The 17763-nt window shown below is 50.0% G+C and overlaps 1 protein-coding gene across 1 annotated transcript in view; it reads right to left on the reverse strand.

Annotated features, from left to right (window-relative positions):
- Nucleotides 1-237: 237 nt before the first annotated feature.
- Nucleotides 238-17763, reverse strand: part of LOC115324686 — a 215810-nt gene continuing 198284 nt past the window's right edge. The window contains exon 4 of the mRNA XM_040215963.2: nucleotides 238-632. Within this exon, the coding sequence (XP_040071897.1) occupies nucleotides 534-632 (99 nt within the window). The 3' untranslated portion in view covers nucleotides 238-533. The remainder of the gene's footprint in view (nucleotides 633-17763) is intronic.

The raw sequence follows: 17763 nt of genomic DNA on the forward strand, positions 1-17763 counted from the left end.
CACAGGTTGCGCTCCTTCGACGCCTGCATCGTTGCGGCGGGTAGTCGTAGCAGATCGTGTCACCTCTGTTGCTCGTACCGAAACACTAGAGGCCCGTAATATTCTTGCTGCCGAAGTTTATAAGCCTACGTTCGCGGCCAACGCATATAAACAAAGCCAACGCCCAGCGAACCTATCCCCCTCGTTATCTTTCGGCGACCGGCCGCCAGGGCGGTGACACCGTCGCTGAAACTCCTCAATACTTTCGAGTCGCTGCAGGTCAAACCGGGACACGGCCAGAAGAAGCACGATCTCGAAAAAGAAGACGCCTCCATTCGCTCGCGCATCGTTGCCGGAGAGGACACAAAGACTACGAAGACGACACAGCGACGAACGGGCACGAGTAAGGCGATCCACGGGAACGTTCCAAGAGGTGCGGGTCGTTCCTCGAGAGAGCCCCAGTCTCCGGGGCTTGGTTGCGGCGGCTCGCAGCATGGACGAGGACCGGAGTCGCTGGGACCGGAAGGCCGAGCTGGTGCTGTGCTGCCTCGGCGTCACCATGGGAGTGGGAAACGTGTGGCGCTTTCCCAAGGCTGTCTACGAGGGCGGCGGAGGAACCTTCCTCCTGCCCTACCTGGTTGGTCCTCCGGCGACTAAAAGAAAAAAATGAGTCGAGTATTTCCTTGAGTCGAGGAGCGTTTCGAGTCGAGGTCGGTTTATGAAGCGCAAAAAACGGCCTCGAGTGCAGTTTTGAGCCGAAGCCCGTTTTTTTAATTCGGCTGTGAGCGTCGTTGCGCTCGCGATAGCTCTCGTGTTTATGGATACGCCAAGATGCACCGTCCAAATATATTTCGATAAGGACCGTTAGGCATCATCCTCCGTGTCACTAGTTGCGTGCAGTGCAGGCGAAGGCAACGCTATAGGCGAAGAGAGATAGGGCGAGCACGAGGAAGGAGGGACGGGAGGGGAGGGCAATGAAAGGCGAGGGGAGAAAGGGAGACCACTAAGAACGTTAGAGCTGAGGCTCAATTCTTTCTCCTTCTCAGCCTTCCTATAGTGCTCGCCATTTCTCCCCTCGCCTGACGTTACCTTCGCCTCTACTGCAAGCCACTGGTGACACATCGTATACATGAACTCCGAAAAGGACCACCCGGTACACCGCCGACGCCCTTGCACGTGCATTGCGGAACAGTCAACTAAAACTCCCAATTATCTACGCAGGGTTTTTCGTAGAATCTTGCTCTACAAGATATCGGGTGCTTTTAAAGCAGTAAATCTAACAGGAAGAGAAACGAGCGCGACAACTCCTGCACAACAAAGTCTGCAGTTAAGACCCCACGCGCTTTCTCTTTCTTGTCTAAATTTTCTTTTATTGATCATCAAGATCACGAATGGATTGAGCACATCATATAGATACGTATATGCACGCTTGAGCACTTGCTAGAAAGGGATAGTACGAGAGTAAACGGTGATGGCCTTCATGACAATAAGGTTGCAACCTCTTCCAGCTGACGCATTGACATCACATCAGCTGTCATTCTGGTGGACCTGATGCTGACCGCGGAGCTTCAGCAGAATCGATCTCGAACCACCGAATGTGTTCCCCATCGGCAAGAAGATATAAGAATGACCATGCACCAGCATAGTTCAGTGACGCCAGGTGCAAGTCTTAGATAGGTTTTTTTCCCTCGCATAATTTCGTCTACCATTTTGTTGTCCTAAGCTGTCTGCCGCCTGCCGAAAGCTAACATTACGAAGATTATGGTCCCGTAAAATATACGTATATGTGTACAAAAAAACTATACACAAACTCAACTCAATGAAGTCACGCCACTGTGGTGGAGCTTTTGTCGGCACTGCGCATGCGCAATGACCCGGACTTAATGTGGGCAAAGGCGGGTTTGTTTGTGACCTAAGTATTGGCCTATAAGTTCGATCACGCCGACATCTAACAACAAAATGTCGGATTGACGTCACCTGAACGCGACCCAACCTCCCCATGAAAAGTTAGACACCTCGAGCGTGCCATTTTTACAACCGTCACACAGGTGGCCTCCCTGCTGCTCGCCAAGCCGCTGCTCTGCCTGGAGATGTGCCTGGGCCAGTTCGCCGGCGCTGGCGTGCTGGCCGTGTTCCAGTGTTGCCCGCTGAGCCGGGGCCTGGGAGCCAGCCTCTGCGTGCAGGCCACGGGCTCGGCGCTGCTGGGCAACGTTGTGCTCGCGTACACGCTGCTCTACCTCTACCACTCCTGGAGCATCCCCTGGGAGACGTGCAGCGCGGACTGGGGCGCCAACATGACCACTTGCTTCGTCGCCGACGGCCGGGTGCGCTCACTTTCGCCTGGCATTCATCGAGTTTTTCAACGCTGCAGACAAGTTTCTTAAACAGCGCCTTAAGCGGCGAAGGAAGGAATTCTGGGAAATGGCTGTATCGAACCGGCTAGAGAAACTAAATACGCTTAGAGTATCGACACTCAGTTCCACGAAGGTCCGGTTGGCGCCACCATTTCGTGGCCGGGTGCAGAGCGGCTGCATTCGGCCATAGTTACGGTTCGCAAATCTTCTTGAGCATTGGTGACGGTCTCAGGAAGCACGGGCGATATGGTTCCGCTCACTAGCAGACTGTTTGTACATTCCTGATAGACGGTTCTGCGGTTTCAGACAGAGCTTCAGATGACTGACAACGATAATTTTAAACCACAAGACGGCTGAAATGCCGTTACTTTGAAGTGTACATTAGTAATTTTAGAACCGACTGTAGCACGCGACTGAGGGACGCAAGCGGGCGAGGGCAGGTGCATAGTTGCGCTGCTCTCCCTTAAAGAGCAGCATACAGGATGTTCCCATAATTCACTGGGAGGCTGGCGCGTGGCCCTTTGGGAGGTTTGCACCGGGTCTATTGAGGGATGCGTATCAAGAATATAGGGAAATTACAAACACGTATAATTATAACTGAGCGGGAGAACGTCTCGTAAATATATTTGCGCGCTGGAAAGAATGCGGTGTTGATTTACGAAGACGCGTTTCGGTGAACTGTATGTGATAAGTGTAGATTATTATGGTTATTGTCTACGGGATCACTGAATTGCAACCTTCTCCTCGGTTCTTTGAAGCGTTGCGACGGCGGGCCTTCGACCCAGATGTCGCCATCTACATCTTCATCGACAACTTCATACGCGTCCTTGTCCCCGGCAACGACCGGCTCTACCACGGACTGCCGCAACGGCACCGAGTTGGCCACCTACCAGTACTGGTAGTGAGTACAGGAGGATGTTGTGTATTTATTCCGAACAGAAAGCTGACAGCGCCTCCTTCAAAACGTCGTAGCTTGCACTCTCTTTTTCAAAAGACTTGCATGTACTGTCGTCACGGCAAAAAGAAAACACACACACACACAAAAAAAAAAATAAAAAAATTTAAAGACGCGAAAGTTCCGGCGCGCGCGTCCGTTTTAAGTCTAACAGTCTTGGGCAAGTTACTTTTAAAAAGTAATTAGTTACAGTTACAGATAGTTTGACAAAGAATGTATTTAAGTTAGTAACTTAAAAATAAATTTAACGCGTTACAGTTACTTCGTTATAACCGTAACTTAGTTACTTTCAATATACTTTCGTTTTTCTTTTTAATTTAACTATGAAGACATTGATGACAGCTCAAGATGAATACGACTGGTACTTATTTTTTAGGTATATAACATTACCTTTGCACGACTTTGTTGAATCAAAGCGTTTGCTGCTTCAGTGCAAGATGGATAAATAATAAATTATTTAGTTCATGTAACGCAGCAGCAAATACTTTTTTTAAGGTATCATCACTTAACCTTCCCCTTCTGATGCTGGCCCCTTTCCTTGATAAAGAGGCGCTCAACAGATGCGCTTGACGGCAGCGCAGTATTCAGGTGCAAAAAAGAAAAGAAAGTTTTCCTAATGGTGGGAAAGTCGTTGAGGCTAGAGAGCGTTGTCGAGGTTCCAGCCTTCCATCGTTCCGTCTCCATGCCTAGCGGCAATGTCCAGAAATGGAAGTCGAACCCCACCCCGCAGTGCTTGCGAAGGTCGGAGGAAGAGGACCTCCCGGCTGCGTATACTTCTTTTTGCAGTGAAGTTATCGCCACTATACTCGACAAGGTCAAAGTGCATCATAGCCGGGCCACGGTAACACCTACCGTCCGTCACTTATGGCAGCCTCTCGTTTGAGCGATAACGGTTAGTTACAATAATAACATTTTCATATTTTCTGGCGACATTCTCTATCTTTTCCTCTTTCTCTTAAAAGGCAACTGAAAAGAAAGAAAAAAATAGTTTTTTTTTTAAACAGTTTGGTCGTGACAGGCGTGTCAATAAATTAATTTTACGCGAGAAAAGAAAATAGAGCAATATTGACGGCGCGAGATTTTCCAATTCTGCGCGCAAAGTCCACGATGTCACGGAATGGTCTCTTTCTCCCTCAACGAAATGATCATACGCTCTTTCGACCTCAACGTGAATTCGAAGCCGATCGTTCCCTCCTCCACGCGCCCGAAATGCCGAGAGGAAGAAAACGTGGAGAGGAGGGGACTACCGACTGAATCCCGCCTCGCGCCACCAATCTTGGTCTAAAAGATTTTTTAAACCATTTGCATCCGAATAAAAAGCAAAATACCGCAGTCTCTAACCAGGTAAAGAAAGGAGTGAACAAGAACAACACAAAGTCGTCTCGGAATGAGTTTCGCTTTTCTTTTTAATTTCTTCTATGTAACGCTTAAAAAGAGACTCGCGGACTCACGGCCCCAGGGAAAGGGTGTGTCGACCATTAGGAACATCGTCTGTGGCCCTGGCCAGAGCCTTTTATACTGGGAGAGTTCGGCGGTTCTTTGATCCAGCCGCCAGTCTGGCAGCACTGCTCAAACAGTCTGGCAACTGTGCGCATCCGCCATGATGTGCCTTGCCGTCTAGCTTGATTGCACCTTTGCATTTAATTGCATTATAATTATAACCTTAAATTGCAAGCTTCACCCTTGTTTGCTGTAAGGCTGGTGGCGGTTGATAAAACCTGTTTGCCCTACTGACTCGAGCCGGCAGTCGGCTCGCTAGAGTCCATGAAGCGAGAGACGACGATGAAAATGATCGTTCTGCGCTCTGCCAGACGTTAGATGAAAAAGAAATGGGGGGCTGCAGTGCCGTTGGGTGCTCGAACAACGCGAAAAAGGGGTTCAGGATGTACCGGTTCCCGCAAGGAAAAGAAAACCGCGCAAGGCGCAAGATCTGGGAAACCAAACCAAGAAGGGCTGACTGGAAGCCGAGTTCTCGATTGTGCGAGGTAAGTTTATGATTAACGCATGATTAACGTAACAAAATGCTTGATCTTTCGACTTTCTGCTTACGCCAACAAAAGCGCAAACGGCAAAACCTACACGCGTATACATCGCATGTCAATGGGGACCCACTCGCCGGGAGGCACATCATGGCGGAAGCGGCGCCCGCTAAGTCCGCTAGACCTAGCGGGCCGTAAGCCCCTCCCACCCGCCGAACTCTCCCAGTATAAAAGGCTCTGGCCCTGGCCAGACAGAGTCAACTGGCAGCAACTCGCATTCAAAAAAAAAAAAAAAAAAAAAGAAGTTATTTTTGCGACTGTTTCGTCACCGACTACAGAGGCTCTCGTTCGGCGTTGAACAGTTAACCCCTAAGTGTCTACGCGTCGCGTGTTTCCGCGAGGTGGCCCTGTTGCTTGGATGAAGATAGGGGAGCCACAGTTGCGCGTCTGTTTTCCACGTACCACCGCGCCGCTATTCTCCGAGATCCGATCACGTGATGAACCGGATCAAATGAAGTGCAGGAAAGTAGACGTTGCGCGCGCCCCGCCGAACGTTCCCCTGCTTTTGAGCGCGCCGCGCACCTGCAGCGGAACGCGCGGCGCCGCTATTCGCCGAATTCAGTCACGCCAGGAACAGGCTCCAAATGCCGTGCAGGAAAAACGGTGCTACGGGGATGAACGCGCAACTCTGGCTCCCGTAGGGACCTATACAGGAACTCTAATTGCGAGGACTGACGTCACATTAGTGGCCGCTGTGAAGACTGACGTCACATCAGCGTCCATTGTACTGACGTCACATCAGCGGTCTTTGTGAAGGCTGACGTCACATCAGTGGTCATTGTGAAGGCTGAGTTCCTGTATAGGCTCCCTACGGGAGCCAGAGTTCCGCGGATGTTTTCCACGTGCCACCGCTCCGCTATTCGCCGAGATCCTATCACGTGAGGAACAGACTCAGATATCGTGCAGGAAAGTAGACGTCGCGCGCGCCCCGACAGTACGTTCCCCTGCTTTCGAGCGCACCCAGTCACGTGAGGACAAGGATCAACATGCCGTGCAGGAAAGACGGCTCTACGGGGGTAAACGCGCAACTCTGGCTCTCGCGGGGAACCTACACAGGAATTAAGGGGCGAGGATGTTCGATCAGGCCGGAAAGGTGAAGACGGGGTGAGAGAGCCACGCACAAAAATGTTGGAAAAAAAAAAAAAAGCAAATGTCAAATGCGCTTTTCCGCGTGACGAAAAAAAAAGAAACAGGAGAAGAAAAACGTTTGACCTGTGCTCCGACAGTTTGCTCGGACGAAAAAAAGTTTTGAGTTCTTGTTTTATTTTGTCGCGTCTAATGTGGGCCCAACCTTCGCATATGGTTGAACCTGCTGTACGTGTTCACAAAATAAGGTCATTTTTTTTTTCGCTAGAAGTGTCCGTATCTCCGCAATTTCTTTTAGCTATTTTTTCAAAAGTATTTAAGTTATCGTTACAACCCTTCGATTGATCTGCCGAAAACTGAAATACATAATTAGGTATCGTATTATCAGACTGCACTCCGGGCTGTCCAAGCCAAACGGGAAGCCGAGTACAGCGAACCGGTCGACACTTCTAAAAAAAATAATAGGTGCCTTTGAGGCCCCATACGGGTGTTGTCTCTCGTATCGGCGGAGAGTTTGAGTTACAAGGTATCGCCCAATTCGGGACAGCTTGGTATTATAATTCTACACCAGGACAGAGAGAGAATGCTAAAAGAAAACTTGTTACAGAGACTAAGAGAGCTGTAAAAGGTAGATAGGATAAAACGAGATAGGTAAATAGAGACAGAAATGGAGGAAGATAGACGGATATAAAGAGCTAAATAGAAATAGAGATGAAGAGATATAGAAAGCGATAGATGGGTACAGAGAGAGAGAGATGGAAAGTGAAATGAAAAAAAAATAATACTTTTATCCCTTGTAACGCCGAATTAGAGCGCAGCTCTCGAGGAGGAGGAGGAGGGCAAGGTGCGGAGAGGAGGGTGTGCCCCTCCTCCTCATCCGTACCCTCCTCTCCTGCTCCTGTCCCATTTAGCGGGAAATGTTCGCTAAATTTCCCGCTAAATTTAGAGGAAAGCAATTTCCCGCTAGCTTTAGCTGCGAAATTTCCCCCTAAATTTAGCGGGGAAATATTTCCGCTAAATTTGGCGGGGATATTTACCCGTAATGCAACGCGCTATGACATCACGAGTGACGTAACTCGTAACCTCACGTGTGACGTCATTATGGGAAACTTCCCATAATGCAACACGCGGTTACGCCGACGGCGACGCCGCTCAAGCCGGAAACGGGCGCCTAAGAGCTGCGCTCTAAAAAGTCAGATTGCACTAAAAAGCGATAGAGATGTGTACAACTATAGAGATAGATACATGGATGGAGACAACTTTACATATAGATAAATATGGAGATATAATATATGAAAAGTGCGAAGAGAGAAAGATAGCAATAAATAGCGGAGATATGGAGACGGATTATAAAGAGATAGTAGTGGAGACAGCTATAAAAAAGAAGGAAATTGAAAGGTAGAGATAAATATAGATGGAGGCGAAGAGAGATATAGAGATAGGCATAGATAAAGATGGTAAGTGTGATGAAGAAGAGATTAGATATAAATGGAGAGAGACGAAGGATGTGAAGAAAGTTAGAAATATAAAAAGAGCAATGAAAACGGAGGTATATACCATTAAAGATAGAGTTGAAGAGAATAAATGAGAAGAGAGAAATATGAAGACAGTCGTTAATAGAGGGAGATTGAGAGATAGCGATAAAGACGGAAATTAAGATAACCATAAAGATGTAGATAGATATAAAGAGATAGATATCAGCAACGCCACTATAAAGAGGGAGACATAGGGATAGAGATAAAAAGCGCGAAGACAGAGAGATGAGAACAAAGAAGAGAAAGAAAGAGAGCAAGAGAGATACTGAGTCAGCATCAACGTCTGGCGGCACCCTTATCCGAGACATGGGCCTTTTAATTCTTTTCCTACGGCCCTTCCCGGACGCACCCCGGGTCACGCACGACGAGCACGGCAGCGCTCCACAAGGTCGTCGATCGCGCTTTTTTCCCGCGCTCCCAGAGACGCATCTTTCCCGCCCTTTTTCTCTCTAAGTTCGTTTCTTTTTAGATTAAACTTTTTTCTTCCCGCCCTTTTTCTTACCGCTTTTTTTTTTTTTTTTGGCATGGCGGAAACTTTGGGCGGGTAGATCACGAATCCCTCTGTTCCACAATACGCACAAATTCACGAGACAAAATGGAGCGAGTTAAAAGGGCACCAGGCGAGCAATAGCCGTGCGCGCTAATGCACGTCCGAAGCGACGACCACATCTTGTGTATACGGAGAGCTCCGGTTAAAGAGACAGCACAAAGACTATATGCTGAACATGCTCGGGTGTTCACCGTAGGCCTCTTGCGTTCAAGTTCTGAACAAACAGTGGCGCCCTCATTTTGGGTAGTGCAAGCTTATCAGACTGGGCCTCGCGCTATAGTTATGGCACCTTCGCTGAGCTTTAATCTTTCCGTGTATGTGCTGAAGAACGAAAAAAAAAAAACACCTTTCGACGTCTGAAATCGGCTAGACTCAACACCGCGAGCCAATCGAAAGTCCCAGATTCATCCCACCACCGCTAGGGCACGCGTCTCTTATCTTCTGCGTGGTGGCGTCAAAACGTCATGGCGTCCAGACGCTATATTTTACTTTAGTCAGTATCTTGCAATCAGTATCTGTATCGCTGCGCTAGCTCGACGTTGGAGTATAACAGAGCCTTTAGCGCCTTAGCTTTGGCCTGTCCTTCGACGGCGTTCGAATTATTGTTGTTTCTTTGTATTTTCCTCGTGATCGCGTTCCGCACCAGAGCAGGCACGCTTTCACGTTGTGACAGTTTGAGACGCTCACGTTTGTACTACCCAAAACAAGTCTCTTTCGCAGCTCTTACGGTGTTGAATCTAGGCGATTTCGGAAGTCGAAAGGCGTTTTTTTTTCTGTCCTTCAGCATTACATAGAAATAATGATAATAAAAAAGACCACCGAAGGCTCCACAAGTAGTGTGAGGCCCAATCAGGTGAGCTTGTACTACCCAAATTGAGGGCGCCACAGTTTACTCCAAACTTCAAGATGATTTATTAAAAATTAATAGATGGTGCGAACAGTGGCTGATGCCATTAAACAAATCTAAATGTAAACTAATCTGTTTCACTAGAAAAAAAAAAACTGTTTTGTCCTACCAATATTACTTGAGCTCCGATTTACTTGAGACCGTTCCTTCGTACAAATATCTTGGTGTAAAATTAGCATCAGACCTTTCATGGAATAATCAGATTGAAGCCATCTCCGCAGACACCTCCAGGACCCTGGGAGTACTCCGACGTAACCTTCGACCTGCTCCACCAACTGTCCGCAAACTGGCCTACGACACACTTATCCGACCTAAATTAGAATATGCTGCCTCCATCTGGAACCCCCATCAAGGCTACCTTATCAATCATCTGGAAGCAATTCACAACAGGGCCACTCGTTTCATCCTCTCCACGTACGATAACTCCATCAGTGTCTCTTCCCTAAAAAGTCAACTCACCCTTTCTTCTTTGCAGCTTCGTAGGAACATCTCTCAGCTCTGCCTCCTTCACAAAATTTATCATGACTGTCTTGACCTTAAGACAGCATTATTATCACCTCCCGATCGAACATCATCTCGCCTAAACAATGCCTGTACCATCAAAAGGATCTCTGGCTCAACGAACGCTTTCAACCGATCTTTCCTCCCACAAGCTATCAATGACTGGAACAGCCTCCCATCCTCCATCGTCACCATCGTAGAACCAAACGCCTTTAAATCAAGTTTTCAGTCGCACTTTTTATGTTGTTAACTGTTTACCAACCTTTTCCTGAATGTATTTTTTTTTGTGTCTGTTTTTTCCAATGTATAATATGAATGATCCCCCCCCCCCCCCCCCTTATGTAATGCCCTCACGGGCCCTTAAGGTTCAATAAATGAAAATGAAATGAACTTGAGCACAGGAGACGTATGGGGCCCTGGAACGCGTCTCCGACTGTTGTCTTTGCTGCATCCCATCCAAAAAAATGGTCCCCCATTTCCGCCTGATGACGTCATAGAAGTATCACACTGTCGCCGAACGCGATCCTGGCGGTGTTGCAGCAGCGGTACTGGATGTGGCAGACGCCTGTTCCGCTGCGAATCGCTCTCTCTAGCTGGACAGTCAACGGAAGTTCCAGGAGTTGGGACGCTGTGACGACAGCGACGCTCGCGTTGACCCACGAGTGTTTTTTCTTTGCGGAACTTTCGCGGCAAACCGTCAGGATCACGAAATACGACCGCATGATACACTCCGGCTTTTGTGACGTCATTTGTTGTCAACAGTTCGGGACCAGCTTCGACGCATGGGCGCAATGCGGACCGCAAGTTCGTCTGCTTCTCGCTTAGGTGTTGCGATATTGTCAGAATGCCGAGTTCTGATTGGCTGATTGAAACAAATAGTGGGTAGACCTTGAGGCATCTAGCCTTGAGGTATACCCACTATCTTTTGAATGAAAGCCAATCAGATCTCGGCGTTGTTGTGACGTCACCACAACTCCTGCGAACGAAGCAGACGACTTGCTCGCCGCATGACGCTAAACAGATCAGTCGGATAAGCGCTCCGTATACTTAGGGGGAGTTAATCGCTGGAATCTACTGAGGGAAAAGTCAGTCTGCGCTGGGGCACTGGGCACTGTGAAATGTCATACGCAGTGTGGCTCCTTATAAGTGTGGCCAGTCGAGAACTTGAGCATAAAACATCCAGGGTTCTAAGCATCCTACAATCGCTCCGCATGCAGCCAGTGCCGTAGCGAAGTTAGTCGATATTAACGCCGCAAAACGGATAACGAAGCAAGTCGCGCGAAGATAATCTCCACCCCTCGTTCCTTGGCCCATCCCTTGGAAAGTGATTCGTGATTACCACCGCTCGATTCCTTCCGCCGACTCCACGGTGACACGTGGCGCACTCTGGTTGACGGGGCGCGTATGCTCGTCTCTCGATTGACAGTCCCGAGCACATCCTCCTCAGGCTGCGATTGGCTCATCTGATGTTCCACTGTGCGCGAGGCTGTCCATATTGCCCGAATCCGACCGACGCAGATAATATACAATGTTGTTCTACGAGTCGAATACCTCTTAAAGCCCGGACAGCACCGAGAGCACACCGAGACGGTCGGCCTGCTTCACTCTGTGAACGCTTGTCCGCGGTTAAGCGTTTTCGACTGTTACATTAACCGGAACGTGGAATACGCAGCGACGGACACGACTTAAAAAAAAAAAAAAAAAACGGATTTGACTTTAATTATCTCTATCCAACAGTTCCCCCCCCCCCCTTTTTTTTTTTTTTAAACGGTTAACTCACTCAACGTTTCTATGCCTTGAACGTAGGCGTCACGTCGCGGTGCGAGTCGTGACAACACAAGCCCACATACATACGCATACGCACGCACACATGCGCAAGACATACGCACAAAAACACATGCACATGACCCCCTTACACACACACACATGCGCACGACGCATACGCCGTGCGCTATGATGAGGGCGCCGTGTGTGGTGGTGTGTTGGTGGCGGCGCGGTGAAGTCGACCAGGAACTCGAAGTCTGAAAATTGAAGAAGGGGCAGACACTTCGTACCGCGCGGCGTGTTTTGACGCCCTCCTCGAGGACAAGGAAACACACACACACACACAGGCAAGCAGAGCAGGCAAAAGGAGCATTAACTCAATCGTCCAAAGTGCCTAAACACGGCCCGGCGGAACGATGGCCATTTCATTAGTTGGCATACAACATAATCGCTTCGGGAGTCGGCGGAAACGCTTGCGGTTGAGACGCGTATATACATAATTCACGGGAGGAACGCTTCTCGCGGCTTTTTTTCTTTTTTAATTTGCGAAGGATGGTGTCCAGCGAAGTCACGAGGTGTGCGAAGACAAACAACGAACAGCAGCAAGACGGCGAGACCACCAGGGTCATTAGGAAGGGGGAAGTCGCCGACGCTGAACTTCTTGCGGTTCTGCCTGTTTTAAGCTCGTCAAAAGGTGGCGCGTAGTAATTTGACGACGCGGCAACTTAAAGGATACATATAAGATACACTACGTTTGAATTGAAAGTCCGGTTCACACATGCATCTCAAATGTGGCACAAAGTCAGTGCTGCATTAACGCTGTACTCCGTCACAATTGTTGTCAAGAATAAAAAATGATGAGGTGACAGTTAAACCAGAGTTATTCAATACGCTACTGATCACAAAACGGCCTAGAAAGTTTGGTACAGGGGCAAATACTGTCGCCAGAGGCGATACTGTCCCAAACGGTTTTCTTTTTTTTTTCCCTTCGAGATTATTGGCACCTTACAACTCCTTCGATGTGTCGAACGCAGGTTAAAGAGTGTTTGATCGAATTCACCTCTTTCATTCTTCATATCGTCATGATCCTCAGTTTCCAACTTAGCATCAGTCACATTTACTGCCCAATATCGTCGCAAATGAATCCACATATAAATCCCAAAACAACATTTCCTGCAGTAAAAAGAAAAAAAAAAGTCGCGACGAAAGGACGATGCCCCATAGATACAATATCATTAACGAACTTGGGAGGGACAAGACTGATAGAGGTCTTCGAACGAATCCCGAAAACATATCGCAATTACCCCCCCCCCCCCCCCTCAAGCAGTTTGCGGCGTCGCACTGAGCATGGGCAGGACTTGTGCTCGTCAACGTTGCGACGCCGGAAGCCGCTCGGCTCTGCTCGTGAGCGTTGCGACGCCGCAAGCTGCTCGGCACTTGTGCTCGTGAGCGTTGCGACGCCGCAAGCTGCTCGGCACTTGTGCTCGTGAGCGTTGCGACGCCGCAAGCTGCTCGGCACTTGTGCTCGCGAGCGTTGTGACGCCGCAAGCTGCTCGGGACTTGTGCTCGTGAGCGTTGCGACGCCGCAAGCTGCCCGGCACTTGTGCTCGTGAGCGTGGCGACGCCGCAAGCTGCTCGGCACTTGTGCTCGTGAGCGTTGCGACGCCGCAAGCTGCTCGGCACTTGTGCTCGCGAGCGTTGTGACGCCGCAAGCTGCTCGGGACTTGTGCTCGCGAGCGTTGCGACGCCGCAAGCTGCCCGGCACTTGTGCTCGTGAGCGTTGCGACGCCGCAAGCTGCTCGGGACTTGTGCTCGTGAGCGTTGCGACGCCGCAAGCTGCTCGGCACTTGTGCTCGCGAGCGTTGCGACGCCGCAAGCTGCCCGGCACTTGTGCTCGTGAGCGTTGCGACGCCGCAAGCTGCTCGGGACTTGTGCTCGTGAGCGTTGCGACGCCGCAAGCTGCTCGGCACTTGTGCTCGTGAGCGTTGCGACGCCGCAAGCTGCTCGGCACTTGTGCTCGCGAGCGTTGTGACGCCGCAAGCTGCTCGGGACTTGTGCTCGCGAGCGTTGCGACGCCGCAAGCTGCCCGGCACTTGTGCTCGTGAGCGTTGCGACGCCGCAAGCTGCTCGGGACTTGTGCTCGTGAGCGTTGCGACGCCGCAAGCTGCTCGGCACTTGTGCTCGCGAGCGTTGTGACGCCGCAAGCTGCTCGGGACTTGTGCTCGTGAGCGTTGCGACGCCGCAAGCTGCCCGGCACTTGTGCTCGTGAGCGTGGCGACGCCGCAAGCTGCTCGGCACTTGTGCTCGTGAGCGTTGCGACGCCGCAAGCTGCTCGGCACTTGTGCTCGCGAGCGTTGTGACGCCGCAAGCTGCTCGGGACTTGTGCTCGCGAGCGTTGCGACGCCGCAAGCTGCCCGGCACTTGTGCTCGTGAGCGTTGCGACGCCGCAAGCTGCTCGGGACTTGTGCTCGTGAGCGTTGTGACGCCGCAAGCTGCTCGGGACTTGTGCTCGCGAGCGTTGCGACGCCGCAAGCTGCCCGGCACTTGTGCTCGTGAGCGTTGCGACGCCGCAAGCTGCTCGGCACTTGTGCTCGCGAGCGTTGTGACGCCGCAAGCTGCTCGGGACTTGTGCTCGCGAGCGTTGCGATGCCGCAAGCTGCCCGGCACTTGTGCTCGTGAGCGTTGCGACGCCGCAAGCTGCTCGGGACTTGTGCTCGTGAGCGTTGCGACGCCGCAAGCTGCTCGGCACTTGTGCTCGTGAGCATTGCGACGCCGCAAGCTGCTCGGGAGCATTATTCTAAAACTCCCCGTTATGTTCTTTTTGCCGAGTAGTGCTCAGAATAGACTAGATAGACCAACATGCGGCTCTGACATCACGCCGCTGCGATGACGATGTTGTGTCGGTACGACACATGCGCGGGCGTTTTTACTTCACTCGAATCTGGTTTCTGCGCCCGCGCAGTGTCCACCACACCCCGTCTGGGCAAACGCTGACTTGTTCGTAAACAACGTGACGGTCTGTCCATTATATTACGTTTGTAAAGTGTGCAGCATACGTTCGGTGTCTTCGCTAACACAAACCTCCGAGCAAACAAACAAAAAAAAAAGAATAAGCTCAGGCTTGCACCAATTGTCCTGTGAACCGAGAATACGCCCGGGGGTTAACGGGGTCAGATCACGTGGCCAAGTCATGAGGTCACGTGCGGCGAGGTCACGTGACACTGCGCCATCACATGACCCAATGTCAAAAAGTCTAATGACGCTAGACCGATCTCTTCAAAATCACCCCACCAGCAAAAAAAGGAGAAAAAAAGGGGTGTTTAGACAAAAATAAGAAAACGTAGTTTGCAGAGGTTACACTTTTCTTCCTGCTGAAGTGCGTATTTTCCCGGACGATCACGTGCGCATTACGCGACGAACAAGGGCAACTCATCGAAACTCAAAATGGCGATCATCTTCTGGCGATAGAAGGTCGCAGTGATGTCATAATGAGATAATCGTACGAGGAAGAGAAGAATTTCAACTGTCTCAATTCGCTTTAGACCCTTTAAAAGGGGCTCGCAATGACGCATGAGTATTCGTGTGTCTAATAACCGTATTTTTTTCTTGCGTAACCTCATATTAAACCGGCAGTCAGTAAGACTCCGAATAATCATCCCAAACGCTGTTGTTTATTTTCGGCAGCCGGCATATTTTGGGCATCAGCGACGGTCTGACGGACATCCGGGGCCTCAAGATGGACATCACGGCGACGTTCGTGATCGTTTGGATTCATCTATTTGTCTTCTCCTACAAGGGCATCGAGACCTACCGCAAGGTGGGCACGCCCCTCTCGGTCGTTGCGGGAACTAGGCTGTTATGGAGGGGACATCGACTCCGTCTTTTTAGGACGATTAACCCGATTCATCTACAGACGGTAGAGGAAAAGGGACCACACTCAAAACCTCCTGGTTTAGAAAAACTAGTATGGCCTTCCATTCTCTTAATTCGTCGAGCTCCGTTCGTCCCTAAGCGACAACCGACACCGACGAGCCTCCAGCATGTGCACCGAGGGAAGGTGCCTCGGCAGGCTTGCAATCTCGCGGTGCCCGTGAAATAAGCAAGAGTGATTGCAAGATTGCCAAAATGGCCTTTGCGCGCATGCCACGTGCTTGAGTCTCGTCGGCTGTTTTTGTTTGTCGCTCCAGTGGGACTCGGACATTACATGCGTGTTAACGGATCACATTCGAGGCTAGTAATCAAAGATGAGGAGTGAGCTATTTAGTTTCTTATAGGCTAATAAAAAGCAACCAGAAACGGTATTTACTCATTTTGACATTGTTCAATAAATAGAAACGCCAACCGCTCATTTTTATGTGATATACGTGGCGATACACTGTTTTCCACTTAATTCGCTGTTCTTTTTTGTTTTGTTTCTTTAGTAAACCAATAGTCTGCGTTGTCTCTGCTTTTTAAAATTTTCTGCACCTGTCCGTTAAAAACTTTATTTTTCTTCTTTTCTTGCACATACATGAGTCACTAGGACCCTCCCTCTAATGGCCCCGAAGAGAACAGTTCTTTTTCATACAAAGATAAATAAACTGAAACCCGGAATGTGCGTGTTGTATACTTTGGCAGCTGGTGTACGTGACGGTCCTTACTCCGTACCTGCTTCTTGTCGTCACTCTGGTGATCAGCGTCAACCTGTCCGGCGCCTTGGAGGGCCTCTCTTACATGCTGGTGCCGGACTGGCAAAGGCTCGCCGACGTCAAGGTAAGCTGGCCACGCCGATCTTTCCTATCACATGCCCATCCTTGTTGCGTTGGGAAATAGTGATGTAGCCAAGAGAAAAGTCGGTCATCGTGCTTTTCAAGAGTAGCGATTGTTCTTTGTGTACCTGGATATAGTCCGTTCGTTCCTAAGGGACAGTGCGCTGGAAGCAACGTGTTCGTTGGACCAGCCGTGCGTCTATCTTTCGCCACGTGATCCCGATCCCGACCATACCCACGCGCCGAGATGCGTGTTTTCCCCTCAAGAACCGTTTTAAAAAAAGTCCGGCTCCTAGTGGAGCATTACTATAGTCGGTTACAAGGCAAGAAGGTAGGAGACGCTCCTCCCACAAGCGTGATGCGCCCGTTTCAAGTCCCTCCGCAGTCGAAAGAAGAGTTCACTGGAAACGCTCCTTGTTCCGCTTTAATGGGTTCCAACTTGTCTCCAATCCCACTTTTTAAGAAAGCGACCTTTGTATTCATCGGAGGGGGAACCGAGCCCCTGAAAGCGGCCTTTGTATCTATCGGAGGGGGAACGTAATCCCCGAAAGTCGTATTTGTTTCCATCGGTGGGGGAAAACTCTAATCTCCCCCTCGTGGCTTCCACAGTGCTAAGTCAAAGTCGAAAGATAAAACAAATATGTACAAAAAGGCAAGACGCTCCTCGCGCGTTGGCCGCGACGTCCCGGAAACGAAGGGGCGCTATTGGATGCGGAGGTGGCGGAAGGATATATGATTCCCTCTGAGGCGCATTTGCCGCTACCTTCTTGACCTGTAACTTACTATAACTTCCCCCTTTATGTAGAGAAATACGATATATATAGGTTCATCTTAGATTAGGTATACGTTATCTTATCAAAACGTACACGTTTCAAACGCCAAAAGCATCGCTTCCCCCCCCCCCCCCCCCCCCCAAACAAATCTTGTAGGAACTACTTTGTGCGGCGTATGAACAATGTGCAAAACTTCCCCTTTTCTTGAGGTGAAAAAGCAGATTAAAGTCGCGTCACTGTCATCGTCCGCGAAGTGTACGTTATTCCTCGGAAGGAGGAAACTGCGCATGCTAGAAACGCAGTTTACAGGCCAGGAGCCAAAGCTGGCGGCACGAAGACGACCGTTACTGGTATGGTCCGTTGACTATACACCTTTCCAAAAAACACTCGACCCCAGGGGCCACAAACCGTTTTCGAGCCCAGTCACTGAGCTTGAGGCTAGACTCTCACCGGCGTCCCTCCTAACCCTAACCGAGTGGACTGTGATCTCAATAGGCGCAGCCTGCGTAGGCGCAGTTTCAAACGCTGCTGGCGGCTAAATTCTCGTCTTTTCCCGCAATATTTTGTGTTTC

Source organism: Ixodes scapularis, unplaced genomic scaffold (genome assembly GCF_016920785.2).
Source record: "Ixodes scapularis isolate PalLabHiFi unplaced genomic scaffold, ASM1692078v2 PGA_scaffold8__174_contigs__length_109621045, whole genome shotgun sequence".
Taxonomy (NCBI): Eukaryota; Metazoa; Arthropoda; class Arachnida; order Ixodida; family Ixodidae; genus Ixodes; species Ixodes scapularis.